General features: G+C 27.5%; 3 protein-coding genes across 3 annotated transcripts; all 3 read left to right on the top strand.

Annotated features, from left to right (window-relative positions):
• Nucleotides 1–921: 921 nt before the first annotated feature.
• On the top strand, nucleotides 922–6,170 carry MKS88_002091 (merozoite surface protein 1-like protein; the record flags this gene model as incomplete). The annotated part of the gene is made up of 2 exons (XM_067215073.1): nucleotides 922–4,036; nucleotides 4,162–6,170. The coding sequence occupies 2 exons, from the start codon at nucleotides 922–924 to the stop codon at nucleotides 6,168–6,170; spliced, it is 5,124 nt and encodes a 1,707-aa protein (XP_067074387.1).
• Nucleotides 6,171–9,095: 2,925 nt separating this feature from the next.
• Nucleotides 9,096–14,372, top strand: MKS88_002092 (uncharacterized protein; the record flags this gene model as incomplete). Its single annotated transcript, XM_067215074.1, has 1 exon — nucleotides 9,096–14,372. The coding sequence occupies one exon, from the start codon at nucleotides 9,096–9,098 to the stop codon at nucleotides 14,370–14,372; it is 5,277 nt and encodes a 1,758-aa protein (XP_067074388.1).
• A 1,666-nt stretch (nucleotides 14,373–16,038) lies between these two features.
• MKS88_002093 (zinc finger protein) lies at nucleotides 16,039–20,266 on the top strand (the record flags this gene model as incomplete). Its single annotated transcript, XM_067215075.1, has 8 exons — nucleotides 16,039–18,185; nucleotides 18,379–18,452; nucleotides 18,598–18,710; nucleotides 18,833–18,908; nucleotides 19,094–19,202; nucleotides 19,398–19,587; nucleotides 19,754–19,912; nucleotides 20,180–20,266. 8 exons carry the CDS (start codon nucleotides 16,039–16,041, stop codon nucleotides 20,264–20,266), a joined length of 2,955 nt encoding a protein of 984 aa, XP_067074389.1.
• Between the last annotated feature and the right edge of the window lie 500 nt (nucleotides 20,267–20,766).

Below are 20,766 nucleotides of genomic sequence, written 5' to 3' on the forward strand. Positions count from 1 at the left end.
ACGAAGACTTGCTAAATGTGCAGTTCATTCAAACTTTTTTTTTTTTTTGTGAGTATTATCCCCACATGCAGTATATATAAATACCCATGCGTAAATAAAAAAAAAAATTAAATGAAATTAAATGAAATTAAATGAAATTAAATAAAATTAAATAAAATTGTATGAAATGAAATGAAATAAAATAAAACTGACTGAAATGAAATGGGAAAAAAAAAAAAAAGAGGCAGATTTATTCTATGTCAAGTTAAATAAAATATGTTGTAACGTTATATTTAAAGGTTCATGTAGGATTAATTTTTACATTTCCCTTTTTTCATACTTTTATTTTTCACTAATATTCTACTCATGAAAGGAAATATATATAATATATATATATATATATATATATATATAATACACCCCTTTTCCGCGTAATGATAGCTCCCATTTGAAAGAAAAAAAGAATTTTATTACTCAACAAACGGTAAAAACATGAGCAATAGACCGTATAAATACACTTGAACGCAGTACAGCAATGCAAAAAAAAAAAAAAAAGAAAAAAAGACAGACAAACAGAGAGACAGAGACAGAACGCGAAAGCGTATTATATTTTTTGAAAACATTAAATTTTACAGCACCTTCAATAAGTGTTGAATAAATAATAAGGCAAAAATTCCATCTTGTCATTTTCCTCTTAACCCAGGTCTTAAAAAAAATGAGAAGTGTAGATGAGCACTTTGGCGTACCTGCATATCTGTACGTGTAAATATGCAAACGTGAATAAGCATATGTACGCATCCACACGCGCTTCTTTCGTTTTCTTCCCCCCCCCCAATGAAACTGTTTTGCACCATTTCCCTTTTTCTGATGCTGTTGCTGCTTTTATTTACCCCTAACTTGTGCTGCGCATGCTTTTTCAAACGCATTCAAAGCACGAACGAAATGGCCAAGGAATACGCACTAACCTTAATTAGTTTAACTGAACAAAGGGAAACTATTAGGGCAAGCAAAAAAGACAAGGATAAATTAAAACAAGTTGAAGAAGACATTAAAGAGACGAAGAAAAAGCTAAACGATATGTATTTTGCTATTAAACATGTATATTCGTCTGTTAATTTAAAATTTGCAAAAGAATTGTATTTATTTGAAAATGAAATTCATGTAAACATTTTTGAAGAAAAAGAATTAGGCAATGTAAAAACCATAATGGAACTAAAAAAGTATTTGGAGAAGATGACAAGATATTACAAAAAAACGTTTATGAAAAATAAGTTAGTTGAGAGTTGCACATATATTAACAACAAGAATATTTTACGTAAACAAATTGAAATATTAAAATATACATACAAATTAGTTTTAATAAAATTGTACTACAGGGATTATGTAAAATTTTTCAAAAAATTAATAATAAATACAGAGAAAGACCTTTTTTATTTTTACATCCCTTTTAATGCTCTCCTTAATTTTAAAGAGGATGTCTACTATATGACTTATGAAAATTATGGAGCTAATATAACAACAAAAAAAGAGTTATACAATGAAAAGGATGCACCAGATGGGAAAAATGGGTATGAAAAAACTCAAGCACAAGTTGAAGAAGGTAATAACATTAAGAATACTCCCAATTGTGAGCATTATTCAGATTTGGTAGGTGCCAAATGTAGTCATGCTTTTTCCAAGAACATGATAACATTTATGAACAACATAGACGTTTCTTTAGAAAAGAATATAGACCATTCTATCAAGGAGTTACGAAAAAAAATGATACAAATAGCGGAAAAGCAAAATGGAGTAAATTCTTGCAGGGATGTAATTAAAGAGTTAAAATATAAAAGTTATGACAAGATTTCCTTTGACCAAGGAAAGTCATTTGAAGAATTTATGAAAAATGATACGGAAAAAAAAGTACATACATTTATAGAAGATGAAAAAAAAAAGAAAAAAAAAGACTTTTATGAAAATAAAAATATTTTTGAGCATTTTATTTTTTTTCATATAGAAAAAATATTAAATGTTAAAAGGAAATTAGAAGATAAATTGAAAGAGTTTCTAACCACATTTAATACATTTCAAAATGACAATTCCCATTCGATTATTTTACAAATTGGGAATGAAATGAAGCATATATTTATCTTACTAAGTGAGTACATAAATTTGTACTCATTCATTTACTCCAACATGAACAGCTACTATGCAACAGTGAGGGAATTATTTTCTTTAAACTATTTTAAAGAAATGTCAAAAGAAAATAAGGAGTATATAGCTGAAAATATTGTACAAAAAATCGGACGATTAAATATGTCCCTTTTAACTTTTAAGAATGAGAAAAATAATTATGAACAGTTCATAAAAAATGTAAAAAAAAAAAAAAAAGACACAGAAATTATGCACAATTCAGAAAAAAGGAAACTTAGTCGAAATAATGAAGAGCAATCAAAAGAAAACAGAACGAGCAAAAGTTCTCACATAAGTAGCGGGAAAAAAAATGTTTCGAAAAACTGTGATGAAAAGGACTATCCATGGTTTACCCAACATATTGAAGAGGAAACTTATTTCTCAGAAGAAGAGAGAAAAAAAAAGAAAGAACTTTATGACACTTTAATAAACAAAGAAAATAAATATCTACATAATTTAAAAAATATAATGAAACTACTGAATAATTATAAGAAACAAAAAAATAAAAAAATTACGGTAAATAATATTTCGTATATAGATAAAGTAGAAAGAGAACCAATCATTTTTGCTTCAAAATATAGACAATATCAAATTGTGCAATTTTACAAAACTACCTTGCTGTTCATAAAAATTGCAATTATAAAAAGATTGTTACTTCGTATAAAAAGGAAAATACAATTTTTAAGAAAATTTTCCGCATCAGCATTTTTGTTTAATAAACATTTTTTATACAATATTTACAACAATTCTTATGAAGCTCTTGTGAATAATTATAAAAAAAGCATAAATACAAACTTTTGCTTTGACTTAATTTTAGAAAACCTGGATGGTCAAATGAAACATATGGACTTTTCGAATGTACTTATAAAATATATGATCTACATTTTTAGCCTAAACCCAAAATTCATGAGCACCCATCTTAGTAATGATAATGAACAAATACTAAATGAGTTGTACAAAAATATTAGTAGTCTGAATAATTTAAACGACACAAAAATTTTCTTACAAAAAAATCATGTATCATATAAGTTGAGCATGGGTTTTCTACCTGAGGGTAAAATGCATGACTCGTTCAGAATTGTCTACTCCTATTTGTACAATATATTTAGTAATGATGACATTTCAGGATATATTTTAAAAAACTTCGAATACTGGAAAAGTTACCATGGAGGTAGTAATAATGACAACTATGTATCACACATAAAAGATGAGGATATTTACTCAAGGAAAAAAATGAAACAATTCCTTTTCAAAGATGTAAACAATATGGAGAGCGAATTTAATGCTATAAACGAGGAAACAACTATATCATCAAATAATTTTTGTTCTTATTTAGAATTTCCTTTAAACTTAATTAACAATACATTTCTTATGAATTCGTTAAGTGAGTCTTACAAGTACATTTTATATAAAACTCAGCAAAGTCAAATTTTAAAAATATATTATCACGGTAAGTATAAGCACTTAACAGTTTTTGAAAAGCTTCTCCTCCAAGTTGTTAGCAATTATGCCATGGCCCCGTACAACAATCTAAAAATTAAAATGATGAATGCTTTTTGTTTAAAAAAGGGCAGTGGGGCATATGCAAAGAGTAACGGAACTATACCAATCGTAGGTAATAGGACAATTGCCGACTGGGGATCATTTTCCGACAGTGAAACTGCCTCAAGTGAAGATATGGTAAAACATAAAACTGGAACTATTCAAAACGAAAATTATGTACATAATAGCGTGATAACAATTTCTTGCTCCGAAATAAAGTCATACCCTACTGGTGGGGTTTCTACCTTACCAAGTGCAGCACTAAAATATGACTACAGTTCAGACAGGATTACTATAAATAATAATCTACATTATAAAGTGTCGGAAATCAATTCCGTAAGTAAGGAGTCATATATGGGGAAAAAATTTAACAACGATACACGTTCGTATGAGTCCTTTATGTGCGATTTGTCGGAGGGGAATAAAAAAAAAAAAAAAATAATATTTTCCATTTTAACATAAAAGTATGTTCAAAATGTGCAATTAATATACTCCCACTTGAGTTAAGTGAAAAAACTGATACAACAGTTAATCTCGAATTATACCAATTTTTTGTCAATGGAGAAAGAGGAAATTCATTGGAGGATGTTAACAAAATGGACTTAATAAAAGAAGAAAAAGTGTGCAATGACATGCACTGTTCATATTTTAAAAATGACCCATTTGTTGTACATGGTAATGATAAAAGAATGCTAATTGATGCATGGCAATGCAAGGAAATAGCTAGCCAAAAGGAAATTTTCCAAGAAAAAGAGTCCTTTGAACATTACTATTTAGTTTTAAATTTGTTGTACGAATATAACTTGAATAAAAGAGAAAATCTTTCAAATATTAAAAACATAGAAGAGGAAATCTCTAGTTTGTATGTGAAGGTAAAGTTGTATGAAGAGAATATTTCGTATGTGATTAGTCAAAAAAATAAGGAAAAAAAGAAATATCCATTTTTTAGAGTACAAGAAGGGGAAAATGACATGAACAGGCAATATAAAAAAGACGTTTCAATCATGGTCAATGAAAAATATAAATTCTTGCTGGATATTTATAAAAACATTTTGCAGTTGTATACAAAGAGCGAAAATGATCTCATGAGTTTAAAAAGGGCAAATGAAAAAAAACAAGTGATAATGAAACTTGTTGAATTAAATAAATATGCTTTGTTCATGCAAAACAAAACAGAAGATTTATGGAAATACATTTTTTACCATCAGGAATTATTAAAATATATACAAAAGCAACATAACTGTTGTGATGCGTACATGAAAGAGATGAAGGTCCATTTTGAATATTTACCTAGGTTTTATTTTTCTGACAGTGTGCAGGAAAATAAAAAAATATTGGAGTACCTATATATAAGTGTGTGTAATTTGTACAATGATATTATAAGGTGCGAAAAAAACACAAAAATTATTATGGACAGCTTTAAAAGTGTTAAGGATAAATTGCACTTAATTTACAGTGTTAATGCAAATTCGTATAAAAAATACAGGAGAGCGTATCTTACAAAAAATTATTTCTATATGGATGAAGAAGACAAAAATATTTATTTTTTCACTGATAAATATGAAAATATAAAAAGTTTTAAAACTTATGAAAAACTTATACATGATATACAGGACGATTTAATAGTTATCAGAACAATAAAGGAAAAAATCAAAAGCAGACAAACAATGCTTGAAAAAATGGAAGAGCAAATTGAAATTTTGACGAGTATTTTCTCAGAAATAAAACAAAAATCAGTACAAGACAACAATATCATACCTAATATTCATATTTTACACTTTAGTTCATCTTATGAAAATATGCAGAATTATGAATGCGTTCAGGATTTTGAAAAAAATTTAAACAACAAAAATGTTATTTATACCAATATATTGAGCGATATCAGATACTCTTTTGAGCATAATACAAACATTTCTGAACATAACAGTGCGTCCTTTTTTTATAATTATGTAAAATGTGATCATGAAAAGTGTAAAGATGCAATGAAATTTGTAGATGAAGTGCTAAAATTTTATGAAAGGAAAAATCGTCTTAACTCAGAGGAAATAAAAAGCTCGAAAAATAGTTCTCACATAATAATTCCTTATGAAAAAAAAAAAAAAAAAAAAAAAGATGACCTTTTTTTCGATATGCATAGCTCAACTGTTATAGACATCAGTCAAGACAAATGTAATCATATATCATGTCCACAAAATTCTTTTTGTTTTATTAAGGATTATAAAGAAAAATGTTATTGTTTTCTTAACTATACTATGATTGGTGATAATTGTTATTTAAACGAACAAAATTCATGTGCCGTAAATAATGGAGGGTGTGATATAAAGGCAAAATGTCAATTAACAAACACCAACATAAATTGTGTTTGTCCCACAGGAACAAAATCAATGCATGATGGAGTTTTATGCAATTTTTCTCTTTATAAACTAATTTCAAATATCATTATTCTTTTTATATTAATATATACTGCTTCATAATCATTGACTATAAACCTTTTAAATGAGCTCTTATTTTACACGTTGAGTAAAAATTAAGGAGCATCAAAAAATTTCTTTTTTTTTTTTTTTTTGCACGACCTGAGCACACACGATGTGGGTATTTACATATATATATATATATATATATATATATATATATGTATGCATTCATGTGGTATGTATACACCCGTCTATTTTTAATCATGCATAACACGTTCACTATTATTTGTGCTTAAATATAAACATGTTAGCGCGAGTAATATTTATTTTCTCTTTATGTACTTTATCCCCTTTTTTGAATGCGCGTAACGCAGCTTCTTTGCACATTTTGTGGCCCATTCTTTTGTTATTCAGTTACTTTGCAATTGCTATTTTGCCATTTTGTCATTTTTTAAATTAACTGTTTGCTTTAGTTTTTTAGTCTTGTTTTTTTTTTTTTTTTTTTTTTTGCGTGTGTGTGTGTTGCAAATTTTACATTTGACATTTTTACGTGAACAAGCAATAACAATAATGAGAATTTTTTTTGTTTTATTTTGTTTTACATTATATTGTTCAATTTTGCTCTATTTTGCATTATATTGTTCTATTTCGCTTTATTTTGCATTATATTGTTCTATTTCGCTTTATTTTGCATTATATTGTTCTATTTTGCTTTATTTTGCATTATATTGTTCTATTTCGCTTTATTTTGCATTATATTGTTCTATTTTGCTTTATTTTGCATTATATTGTTCTATTTTGCTTTATTTTATTTTTTCGACAACACGGAAAATTTTTTCTTAGTCTTTTCCTCCGTATTTTAATTAACAGTCAAAGGAGTAAATCAAAAATAGTAGAGCTAACAATGTACTATTATTACTGTTATACACGAAAAATGAAACAATGAAGCAGTAATTTTATTTTTTCCTTTTGACAAATTTTTAAATCTATTTAAGTGCCATGAATGAAGGGAAAAAAAATAAATTATAACAATATTAAGAAAATTATAATAAAAAAAAAAATAATAATAAACTGCAAAATGCGAGGAACGTTTGAGAAAAATTCTGATGAACATGGTCTCTGGGTTTTTCTTTTTTAACGTGTGTAGTTTTAAAAATTTTCAAAACGTTAAACTGTGCGTAGGTGTTTGTCTTTTGGCATATAACAGAATATTTGCCATTTTATGTACACACATGTTTGTACACAATTTCCAATTACATTTAACGGGATGTTTTAAAAGAAAAAGAATTTTTTCCTTTTTTTATATTATTTATTTATTCATTCATTTTGTTAATCATTTTGTTATTCTTTTTGTTATTCTTTTTGTTATTCTTTTTGTTATTCTTTTTGTTATTCATTTTGTTATTCATTTTGTTATTCATTTTGTTATTCATTTTGTTATTCATTTTGTTATTCATTTTGTTATTCAGTTTTTTATTCAATTTTTTATTCAATTTTTTATTTTGTTTCGTTTTCCCGTACTTCATACACACAGTGTTTTAACATATCAATTTGTAAAATTATAAGTGCATATAGCAGACAAAGGCAAAAATTCTGAGGCACAAAATATTATTAAAAAAGAAAGAAAAACTTATGTTTAAACATGTATATGTGTAAGTATAAACATGTATATGTGTAAGTATAAACATGTATATGTGTAAGTATAAACATGTATATGTGTAAGTATGAACATATATATGCGTAAGTATATACATGTATATGGGCAAGTATAAACATGTATATGCGTAAGTACATACATTATATATATATATATATATGTGGGTATATATATACATAAGTATACCCTTACACACTTTAACTGCACTTGTATTAAAAACGAACGAACACTATCCGCACATTTACACTTCCGTCCACTAATGAAAATTGGAAATTATTTTTCGATGAAGTGCATTACGAAATTTGTAAAAAGAGTAACAGATTTACAACTACTACATTATTTGTTTTTGGAAAATATTGAAATTAGTTTTTAGATAAGTTCAATGAGGAAAAGTGCACTATAAAAAAAACAAATATAAAAATTATATATATATATATATATATATATATATATATATACAGATAATATATGCATGTTAAAAATTAAAATGCATACTTATTACGTTCAATATTATATATTATACACACATATATATACATATACAAAACCTATGTGTGTAATTCTTTTACATGTTACACTTATTCTGTTTTCTAACGTTAAACTTTTGTTTTCCAAACTATTTTTCTCCCTTTCAAATAGAATCTTTTTTACAATTAATTTTATTTTTAAATAAAAAAAAAAAAAAAAAAAAAAAAAAAAAAAAAAAAAAAACCAAGTGGTAAAACACATCCTTTTTTTTTTTTTTTTTTTCCCTATTTTTTCATCATTTCCAATATTTTATTATGTAAAATTTTGAAATGATGTGTAATTCATCATTAAAAAGAAAAAGAAAAAAAATATTTGTATACATATAGTTTTGCATTTTTTTTTTTTTTAGAACAAAATAAAAAATATATTGTTTTCTTTTGTTTCACAAATAGTTATAAATTAAAATTTTTTTTAAATAACAGGAAAAAAAAAAAAAAAAAGAGAAATCAGTACAAAACAACAAAAAATATATATATGTATATATTACACATTCAAATAGATGAATGTGTGCGTGCGTGTGTGTATATGTTGTATTATGTATAAATGTAAAAACTACCAAGTACACACACTTATGCATATTTCACAGAATAAACAGTATGCATTTTTTTATAATTGATCTATGATGCAACAAATGCTTTAATAGTTACACATAACCAAAGAAAAAAAAAAAAAAAAAATATATATATATATATATATATATAACTATTTATAGGATGCACAAATAATGCAAATTTTTTGTCGTGTCAAATTTTTATTTTACCAATTATAAAATACTCTATATTATCAAGTTTAATTCAAAAATGAAAGCACTTATATTTTTGTTCTCTTTTGTCTTTTTTTCTATAAATTGTCACTGTGAAACAAATGAAGATTATAAACAACTTATTCAAAAGTTGGGAAAACTGGAGGAACTAGTTGTAGAAGGGTATAACCTATTTCACAAAAAAAAATTTGCCTTAACAGACATTACTAATGCAAATAATAAAGATGATAGTAAGGTTTCCTCCGTAACAGCAAAAATAGGAAATTTTGTTAGCAAAGTTCTAAACCTGAATTTGCCAGGTTATGTTCAGTTAACTTTTTCAATTAGGGAATTAATTACAAAGTACAGTGGTTTGAAATATCTAATTGAAGGATATGAAGAATTCAATGAATTAATGTATGGAATTAATTTTTACTATGATTTATTAAGAGCTAAGTTGAATGATATGCATCTAAATGGCTACTGTGATATACCTAATCATCTAAAAATTAATGAAAAGGAATTAGAAATGCTTAAAAAAGTCGTATTTGGATATAGAAAACCATTAGAAAATATTAAAGACGATATTAACAAAATGGAGAAATTTATCACAACAAATGAAGCAACAGTAAATAATATAAAGGAATTAATTAAGAAGGAATATGATAACATCGCTACTACGAATAACGAATTAAAGGCTTCTAGTGAATCAAGGACAGATGACGAAGATATAACGAATTGTGATAAAAAACAGAAAATATACAAATCTCGATATAACATTCTTTTTTACGAAAAGCAGTTGCTAGAGGCACAAAAATTAATAGAAGTTTTAAAGAAGCGTATTCAAACTTTAAAAGAAAATACCGATATAAAAAAATTGCTCGACGAAATAAAGGAAATTGAAGGGAAACTTCCTACAAGTGGTAGTGAAGCATCTGCCTCTGCAGCAGCTCCTGGTGCTATAAAGGAACCAGAAAATACTCAAATAAAAGAACGTCAAGAAAAGATTAAAGAAATTGCGAAAAATATAGTATTCAATATGGATGGTCTATTTACAGATGCCTTCGAATTGGATTACTATGTAAGAGAAAAAGAAAAAAAATCATTCAACTCGGCAACTACTCAACTAGCTAACGGTAAAGCAGTAAACAGAACACCTCCTGCACCAGTAATGTATCCTCATGGAATAATTTATGCTGTATCAGATGATGCTATAAGTAACATACTATCTAAAAGTAGTACACAGTTAACACTTGAAGAATTACAAAATCCTGACAATAGAAAACAAATTACTATTGACGATCTTAAAGACGAAAACAAAAGAAAAGAATTGATAACTAAAATAAAAAATAAAATTACAGAAGAAGAAGGGAAATTAAATGCATTAAAAGGAGATGTTGATAGTAAATTAGAGAAATTTAAGAAAATAGAAGGGGAATTTAAACCATTACTTGAAAAATTTTATGATGAAAGACTTGATAATAGCATTACAACAGAGAATTTTGAAAAATTTTTAAGTAAAAGAACAGAATATTTAACGGAAAAGAATTTGCTTGAACGCTCTTCTTACGAATTGTCGAAAGCATTGGTAAAGAAATTAAAAAAGCAACTTATGTATTTAGAAGACTATTCATTAAGAAAAGAAGTATTTGATGAAGAGGTAAATCATTTCAACTGCTTAGACTTACAATTAAATGCTGATATTCATAAATTAGAAAGTGAAATTAAAAGAAAAGAAAATTTACTTACAGTAGTTGATACCTTAAAATTTTCAGATGTCGTGGAATTACAAGTACAAAAAGTATTATTAGGTAAAAAAATAGGACAACTAAAAAATGTAGAAGCATTTTTACAAAAAGCAAAATTAAAAGAAACGTTTCACATCCCCCAAGCATACGGAACAGGAGAACAATCCGAACCATACTATTTAATTGCACTAAAGAGGGAAATTGATAAATTAAATATTTCTATTCCAAAAATTGAGGAAATGTTAAAAAATGAGAAAAAACTGGAGGAAGAAAAAATCAAGGCGGCAGCACAAAATGTAAGCGGCCATGTTTCCGGAGCAGATGAAACATCAAACAGTCATGGATCATCTGGAGGAGGAGGATCAACACAAACAGTAACGACAACACCATCAACTACAACAACAGCAACTACATCATCACAAACAGTATCAGTAGGAGAAACAGGATCAGCACAAGCACAAGCACAACCACAACCACAACCACAACCACAACCACAACCACAAACACAAACACAAACACAAACACAACCACAAGCAGCAGGAGCAACGGGAACACCAGGACAATCAGGACAATCAGGACAATCAGGAGCTGAAGGAACAACAGAAACTACGGGAACAACAGGACAGGCAGGAACAACGGGAACACCAGAACAAGCAGCAGCTGCAGGACCACAAGCAGAAACTACGGGAACACCAGGACAAGCAGGAGCTGCAGGAGCTGCAGGACCACAAGCAGAAACTACGGGAACACCAGGACAAGCGGGAGCTGCAGGACCACAAACAGAGACAGAAGTAGAAGAAACTCAGGAAATTGGAATCGTTGTTCCGACATTGTCCAAATTGCAATATCTTGAAAAGCTATATGACTTTTTGAAAACTGCTTATGTGTGTCATATCAACATTTTGGTAAATAACTCAACCATGAATGAAACGTTACTACAACAATATAAACTGAAGATAGAAGAAGATAAGAAATTATTAGAGAAGTGCGACCAATTAGATTTGTTATTTAATGTTCAGAATAACTTACAAGTCATGTATTCAATGTATGACAGTGTGAGCAATGTTCTACAAAATCAGTACAAAGAATTAAACCAAAAGGAAATGATTTATAATATTTATAAACTGGTGAAGAAGAATGACAAACTTAAAAACTTCTTAAACTTAACTGCAAACAGTGCAGCTGCATCTTCGGCATTACCACCTCCACCATCAGTACCACCTGCAGTACCACCAGCATCACAACAGCCACAACCTCAAGCAGCATTACCAGCACAACCTCAAGCAGCATTACCAGCACAACCTCAAGCAGCATTACCAGCACAACCTCAAGCAGCAGTACCAGCACAATCTCAAGCAGCATTACCAGCACAATCTCAAGCAGCAGTACCAGCAACAACTCAATCCTCATCGGTATCAGCACCAACAGGTACAAATGGTGCATCCCCAGCAACTCCTGTAGCTCCAGCTGGTAGTGAAAATGCGATTCAGTTAAAAGCGAATGACAACGAGGACGATGCAAATGAACTAGATTTCGACATTGACGATATTTATATAAAATACTTAGAACAAGTGAGCAAATACGACGAGAACTTCAAAAATTTTATAGAGTCCAAAAAAGATATAATAAATAAGATGAGCGAAAGTGAATGGAAAGAATTAGGAGAAGAAATCAACACATTGAAACAAGATATACAATCATCAATTGATAATTTTGGAAAATATAAACTTAAATTGGAAAGATTATTAAAAAAGAAAAATAAAATTACAAGCAGTACTAATCATATTAAAGAATATAGTATTTTAAAAGCACAATTATTAAGGAAAAAAAATATTCTAAATAACCCAAGACATGTACTAGCAGCTTTTGTAGTATTCTTTAATAAAAAGAGAGAAGCAGAAAAGAAAGAAGTTGAAAATGCTTTAAAAAATACTGATATTATGTTGAAATATTATAAGGCAAGAACCAAATATTATATTAGTGAAGCATTCCCCTTAAAAACAATAACTGAACAATCACTTCAAAAAGAAATTAACTATTTACATTTAGAAAAATTTAAAGTATATAGTAGATTAGAAGGACGCATTAAGAAAATGTTGAATTTAGAAAAAGAAAATATTACCTACTTATCTGGTGGATTACATCATGTACTTACAGAATTAAAAGAGATCATAAATGATAAAACATACACCGGTTATACACATACTAAAAATAACGAAGAAGTTAACAAAGCGTTAAATGTTTATGAGGAATTGCTTCCAAAGCAAATATCCACAGAAGAGCAACCGGATAATGCATTAGCAGATGGAACGGAAAATGCAACAGAAGGTGCAGAAGTGCGTGCAGCAACTGCAGAAAGTTTAGTGCAGGGAGAAGATGAGTACCCTGAAGAAGTTGATGAGGTGATCGTGTTTCCCATTGTGGGTAAGAAAGAAAAGGAAAATCCATTAGATCAAATAACAAAAGGACAAGCTGAAACTAAACAAGATGATAATATATTGAAACCAATTACAAATGAGTATGAAGTATTATATATTAAACCATTAGCTGGAGTATATAGAGTTTTAAGAAAACAAATAGGAGATCAGATAGACGCTTTTAATAGTAATTTGACAAATGCTTTGGATACTCGAAAAAAGAAAAGAACATATTTCTTAGATGTATTAAATTCTGATTTAATTCAATTTAAACATGCAACTTCCGACAGTTATATTATAAAAGATCCGTATAAACTATTAGATGTTGATAAGAAAGCGAAGCTTATAGGTAGCTATAAATATATCGTCTCTGCAATAGAAAAGGATATCACTTCAGCTGAGAACGGAGTAGAATATTATGATAAGATGACCAAGTTGTACAAGACTCAGTTAGAAGCAGTAAAAAGCGCAATTGCTGAAGCACAAAAAGAGGGTGATAAAAAAACTGAAAATGAAAAATATATTCCATTCTTAACGAACATGCAGACATTATATGAAAATTTATTGAATAAAATAAATGGAAACATAATAAATTTAAAAACTTTAATTACAAACTGTAATTTAGAAAAAGATGCAGTAAACATTACTATAAGTAAATTAACAGATTACAGCAAATTTGATGAAAAAATAGAAATGTTTAAAAACTCTAAAAATGAAAAGGATATAGCAAGTTCTGGAATATTAGACATACTTAAACAAAAAGGACTTGTTAATAAAAATGAATCAACTAAGATTATATCAGAATTACTTGGTGTAGACTCTAATGCATTACTGAATATTAGCGCAAAACATGCATGTACCGAAACAAGATATCCTGAAAATGCAGGATGTTATAGATATGAAGACGGAAAAGAAGTATGGAGATGCTTATTAAATTATAAACTAGTTGATGGAGAATGTGTTGAAGATGAAGAGCCTTCTTGTAAAGTTAACAATGGAGGATGTGCTCCTGAAGCTAACTGTACCAAAGGAGATGACAACAAAATTGTCTGTGCTTGTAACGCACCCTATTCTGAACCTATATTTGAAGGTGTTTTCTGTGGTTCTTCAAGTTTCCTCGGCTTATCACTATTATTAGCAGCTTTATTAATTATGTTTAACTTACTTTAAGAAAAAAAGACAGAAAAGAAGGATACGAATGAACATAAAATGAGAAGGATTAAGACTGAGCAAGAGGAAAAGAGAGAAAATCATAGATCCACCATATTTTACTTTTTAAGTTCTTTCCTTCAGCTTTAAATTTCCATTTTTTTTAATAATAAAAATAATGCATTTTATTATTATATATTACACAATTTTTAGTAGTTGACCAAAAAAAAAAATAATAAAATTGAAAAAAAAAATTTTACATATAAATTTATATAAGTTTTACTAGATATATATATATATATATATATTTATTTATTTATTTATATTTATATATATACATATGTACAACTATGTTAGAGAGATTTTACCGTACTCCAAATATAATAAGAGATAAAATAGATACATATATGTACATATATGTACATATATATATACATATTTATGCATATATTTATACGTATCTATGTAAATATTTATACATTTGTAACTATTCCATGTTTTTCTTTGAATTGAATATGTGAACACAGTTTAGGTGAAACAATTCAAAAATACACAGCAAAAATTAGTCTATTTTTTTTTTTTTTTTTTTTTTTTAATTTATTCCTTTTTTATATTCCTTTTTTAATTTATTATTATATAACATACACATATTCTTTTATGTTATGCTATATTATTCCATGATATATGAAATATAAGATATATGAAATATATCACATATAATATATGATATATGCTATATGCTACGTTATTTTTTTTATTTTTTTTTAAATCCCAACTTACATATTTTTAGTAACTTTTTTTTCTTTTTCTTCTTTTAATATTAACAGTATAATATTAATATTTGAATATATATATATATATATATATATATACATATACATATATACACATGTATATGATATATATGTATTTCCCTTTGTTCTTTCCCCGAACAATTATTATGGGAATATTAAATATTAAAAAAAAAAATTCTCCATAAAATGATTTTTTTTAGGGGCTAAATGAAACTTGAAAGTTAACACATTTTTTTATTTAGCCAAAGGGATGAAGCAAAATGTTAGGTATATATTATTGTCGATTTTGAAAAGATAGCTGACAAGAAAAAAAAAAATAAATAAATATGACTTAGTCATAAGAAATTCAAAAAAAAAAACAAAAAACAAAGATGACCTAATTACACGGAATTTCAAAAAAAAAAAAAAATAAAAAATAAATAAATAAATAAATATGACTTAGTCATGCAGAATTTAAATTATAAGGATATTTTCCAGTTAAACTTACCAAAAAAAAAAAGTCCTCATTATGTGCGGCAATAACTAATCTAATGAAAAAAAAAAAAAATTGCCCCAATGAGTTTTAAGCAAAAATAAAAATGTAAGTATTTGGAGAAAAATGCTATAAATTGCGCATCAAGTAAAAATTTAAACGAGTTTTTTTCTTGTGTTAAAATTATAGTAAAGGGTATGTGCAATGAAGAAAAGGACAATTAGAGTTGCAAGTTTGTTTTTATACATTAAAAAAAAAAAAAACTTTGAAGAATAACGAACACATATTAAATTGAAAGATTTTACAACAACATTAATTCGGACGAAAATTATACTATGCAAAACTGTTCTATTCAAACAGATGTAAGGACGATGAAAAAAAATTTTATTTAAAAAATGAGTGCAAATTATTTTATGAAAACATGAAAAATAAGGAAATTAATTTTACACGCAATTATAAGGAAAAAAATTGCATACATAATAGTAGGGGAAGAGAAAATATGAACAGTAATAGTAATAGTAATAGTTATAGTTATAGTTATAGTAATAGTAATAGTAATAGTAATAGTAATAGTAATAGTAATAGTAATAGTAATAGTTATAGTTATAGTTATAGTTATAGTAATAGTAATAGTAATAGTAATAGTAATAGTAATAGTAATAATAATAATAATAATAATAATAATAATAATAATAATAATAATAATAATAATAATAATAATAATAATAATAATAATAATAATAATAATAATAATAATAATAATAATAATAATAATAATAATATTACAAAAAGTTTTGATTTAAATTTTGGTGGCAGTTTTAAAAATGCAAATGTGAATGTCAATTTGAAAGATGAACTTCCCAGGGATAGAAGTGTGTATAGCATGAACGAGACATGTAAAAATATACCACCATCCTTTGGCAGTGAAAAAAGTCATATCAAATTAATTGATTGTAACAGTTATTCACATAAAAGGAGTAGCGGAAATAACTACAGTAATAATAACAATTATAATGTTCATTTAGGTAATGTAAATTGCTACAGTAACTCAGTTAATTCTAACGGAAAAACTTTTTTTAATAAAAAGCAGAGCATGAACTTCAGCCTGCGCATTAACGATGCCCCAAGTGTCAACCGTCAAAGGGGAAACCTCCTTAGTGGTAACAATAAAAATGATCGCACCGAAAAAATAAATAGTAATAATATGATTCGTGAGATTGATAGGGGTAATAGAAGGTATAATGAAAAATCTAGAAGTAATAAAACAGTAGAAGGTGACAGAATCAATGAGAACGCTATTAGAAAGGAGTACCATAACAGAGGTTATTACAACAAGCCTGTTTATAATAGCAACTCAAGTAAAAATTATTTTAATAATAATGTAAAGGTGTACACCAATGAGAATAACAATGATGGGAATAACAACAATGGGAATAACAACAATGGGAATAACAATGATGGGAATAACAACAATGGGAATAATAATAATAGTCGTTATGTAAAGCGCAGGGAGAATGGATATAGCAAAAGGTTTGCTCACGTAAAATGGTCGCACAGAAACTTTGAAAAAAAATATGAACATGTGAATAATTTACGTATAAATGTAAGTAATCTTAATAAAAATGTTCCTTCGTTTAATGAGGGGAACGGAAAATCGGAAGAACATTTTAATTTTATAAATTGTGAAACATATGGTATGAATAAAAAAGTGGGTAATCGTTCAGCGCAATCTGAAGAATATTACTCTCAAGGTGATTGCAAACTGCCAAATGAGGAGGAGGAAGAAGAAGAGGAAGAAGAAGAAGAAGAGGAAGAAAAAGAAATAAGAAAAAAAGCATATACTAATAATGAAGTAGAGGAAAATGGTAACACAGCTGAAGGAACAAATGGACAAGTTAAGTTATATAAAAGAGGAGACGATGAAACCGAAATTTCAAATAGAAATCTAAATAAAAATCAACATGGTGAGGAAATAGTATATAATGATAGAAACAACATGGACAATGATTTAAATGGAGAACAATATAACAACACGAATGAAAAATTGAGAAAAATGAGAAGAGAAGAAGAGAAAAAAAAAGTAATGAACTGGAAAGAGGAAGAACAAACATTACTTGAAGAGGGGCTGAAAATTTATAAAAATTTAAAAAATTGCCCAGAAAAATGGGAAAAAATTAGTGAGCTTGTAAAGACAAAGAATTCTGATGAGTGTTTGAAACGTTTCCTTTATTGTAGATTTATAGTAATGAAAGAAAAACAAAAGCTTGAAAACGAAATGCGCAAAAGAGAGACCGATGCGATGGAAACGGAATCGATGAGAATAGAGGTGAACGATGCACACGCAATGGGAATAGAAGCGAAGGGGATAAGAACGAATGGAACAGAAGAGGGAAAAACTGAAATAGAGGAAAACAACAATGAACAGCCTAGGGATAAGGAAGAGCTTGAACAGGACATAGATAGTGATGACATGAATATAAATAACAATTTAAACATAAAAGGGAAAAACCTGTCCCTAATCAATGTTCACATAAAAAATATATCGCTATATAAGGCAGTGATGTTGAAGTAAGTTTATACTTGCATGCATGTATGTTTGTAAGGATGTGATATGTATTTATAGATATTTATTTACGTGCATATGTGCATTTGTGTACATTCTTAATTTCTTCGCATGCAAAAAAAAAAAAAAAAATTAAAAAAAATATACATAAAATATTTAAGGCACATAAAACCCATGTACATGTTTTTAATTCCACAGGTTTCAGTTAGTTTGTAATAGGTGCTGTAACACGTTTGATGTTACAAGAACGAGCAAGGATCCTGTTCAGTTAGGTAAAATGTGAATCGTATATGCTGTTGATTTTACATGTCATGCATAGTTGTCTTATTTAGTGGGAACTATTATGTGTGTAACCATATATTATTTACCTCGTTCGATACGACATAAAATAGTTTGTTCTTCTCCCTTTTAATGCAGTTTACACGTGCATAAATTGCAACAACAGTACAGTTGTAGAAGTTTACAGGAACATTTGTTTTTTGGAAAACAATTGTGTCTGTGTTTTGAAGTTTAACCAGTGTTCATTAATGGTAATATAATATAAAGTAAATTAATGTAATTAATGTTATATATATATATATATATATATATATATATATATATATAGATATATATATGTACCTGTTCATATTTATGGCTTTGCATTTTTCAGAATTTGTTAACTGGGGACTACAGTATAAACTGTGATAATTGCGGAAGAAAAAATCTCATAAAAAATGTCATCTCGGGTATTGCATAATTATCATATACATGTATGTGCATATGTGCGTCGTTATATATATATATATATATACATGTACATATATATGTACTCACGCACACGTACACTTGGATGGACATATATCCTCACCGATTGCAAACTTCCACCTTGCATGCTTCTGATGATATGTGCTAAATGTTTTACGTGTGATAGGTAAAGAAGTAAATGTTAATTGTCAGAACTGCTTCACTAAAATGGAGTTCAAATATAACGATTTTTCTTTTGACGAAACGATTAACATGAATAATGCTGCCATAAGAAAGTAAAAAAAAATTTACGTGCACATGTGTGTGTATACATATATATATATATATATATATACGTGCACACTTGTCCCGTTTCACGTGTTTTTGTTCATATTATTTATGCTATATATATATATATATCCTTCCACACATATATGCACACTTAACTGGTGCATAAATGTCCCTTTTTTTTTTCTTTTTTTTACATACAGAATTGACGAAATGATAAACAAATTATTAACGAAAAAAAAGTCAACCAAGAAAGCTGTGCCCACATCGAACAATTTGAAAATAGAAAAATGTAAAAACGTTGTAAAAATAAATAATATAGAAGTTAAGGACGGAGCGTGCAAACATTTTAAAAAATCCCACCGGCTGTTTAAATTCCCTTGTTGTAACAAGGTGAGTTTCCACTCGATTCGTCATTTTGCGCAAGTTTCCGTGTGCATATGTGCATGCACAACGTATATATATGCGTAATGTACATGAGTAGTGCATATACAAATATTACTTGCCTCCCCCCCTTATATATATATAACAAGTGTAAAATCCCCCCTTATTTTTTAAGATATTTCCTTGCCCAACTTGTCATGATTTAAATAGTAATCACGAATGTAGCATTGCAAGAAGAGTAATTTGTGGGTTTTGTTTTCGTGAATTTGATAATGATGATATATGTATATGTCAGAAGGATAAAAAAGCGAAAAAAAGTGGAAACTTCTGGGAGGTTTGCAAAAAAAAAAAAAAAAAAAAAGTGCACACACACGCAGTACTACTACATGTGCAGTGTGTACGCACATACAATATATATATATATATATATATATATATACGCTAATATGTTTATGCTTACTTTACATATATATTTGTACACACTTTTACGCGTAAATCTTATGCTTGTGTTTACTACTTCACTTTATAAGGGAGGAAAAGGATGTCGTAACGCAATTACACTCAGCAAAAATGACTCGAAAAAATACAAACTTTTAAACAGACAATCCGTGCAGAAAAAAAAAAAGAAATAATTGACGAAAAGAAATTTAAGAAGTTAAAGATACTAAAGGAATTAAAGATATATTGAATAATTTACATTTTGTGCGCTCATGTGTTTTTTTGTAACTTGGAAAATATTCGAATAGGAACGAATATATATGAGGTTATCATTTTTTTTTTTTTAAACTTTTTTTTAAATATTCTTCACATTCCTTTTTTTTTATAAATATGGTCCTTTTTTTTTTTTTTTTTTTTTTTTTTTTATTCCTTTTATATATTTGATTTTATTTATATGTCCATATACGTTTGATGTGTATGTTTATTTTTTAAAAATCAAATTCAAAAAATATGAAATAATATGATAAGTTAATTTTTTATGATATACGTATACGTGAAAAAAACGTTTAAAAAGAAAAAAAAATTAATAAGTGAATAAATACGCACACGCATACATATATATATATATATATGTATATTTATATGTATATAAAATGCTGTTAATAGGCACATGTTTATAACTAGGCGTGCTAATGATAATGAAAGTAAATAAAAACAAAAAAAAAAAAACATATATATATATGTATACAT

The sequence above is a fragment of the Plasmodium brasilianum genome, chromosome 7, assembly GCF_023973825.1.
Source record: "Plasmodium brasilianum strain Bolivian I chromosome 7, whole genome shotgun sequence".
NCBI lineage: Eukaryota > Apicomplexa > Aconoidasida > Haemosporida > Plasmodiidae > Plasmodium > Plasmodium brasilianum.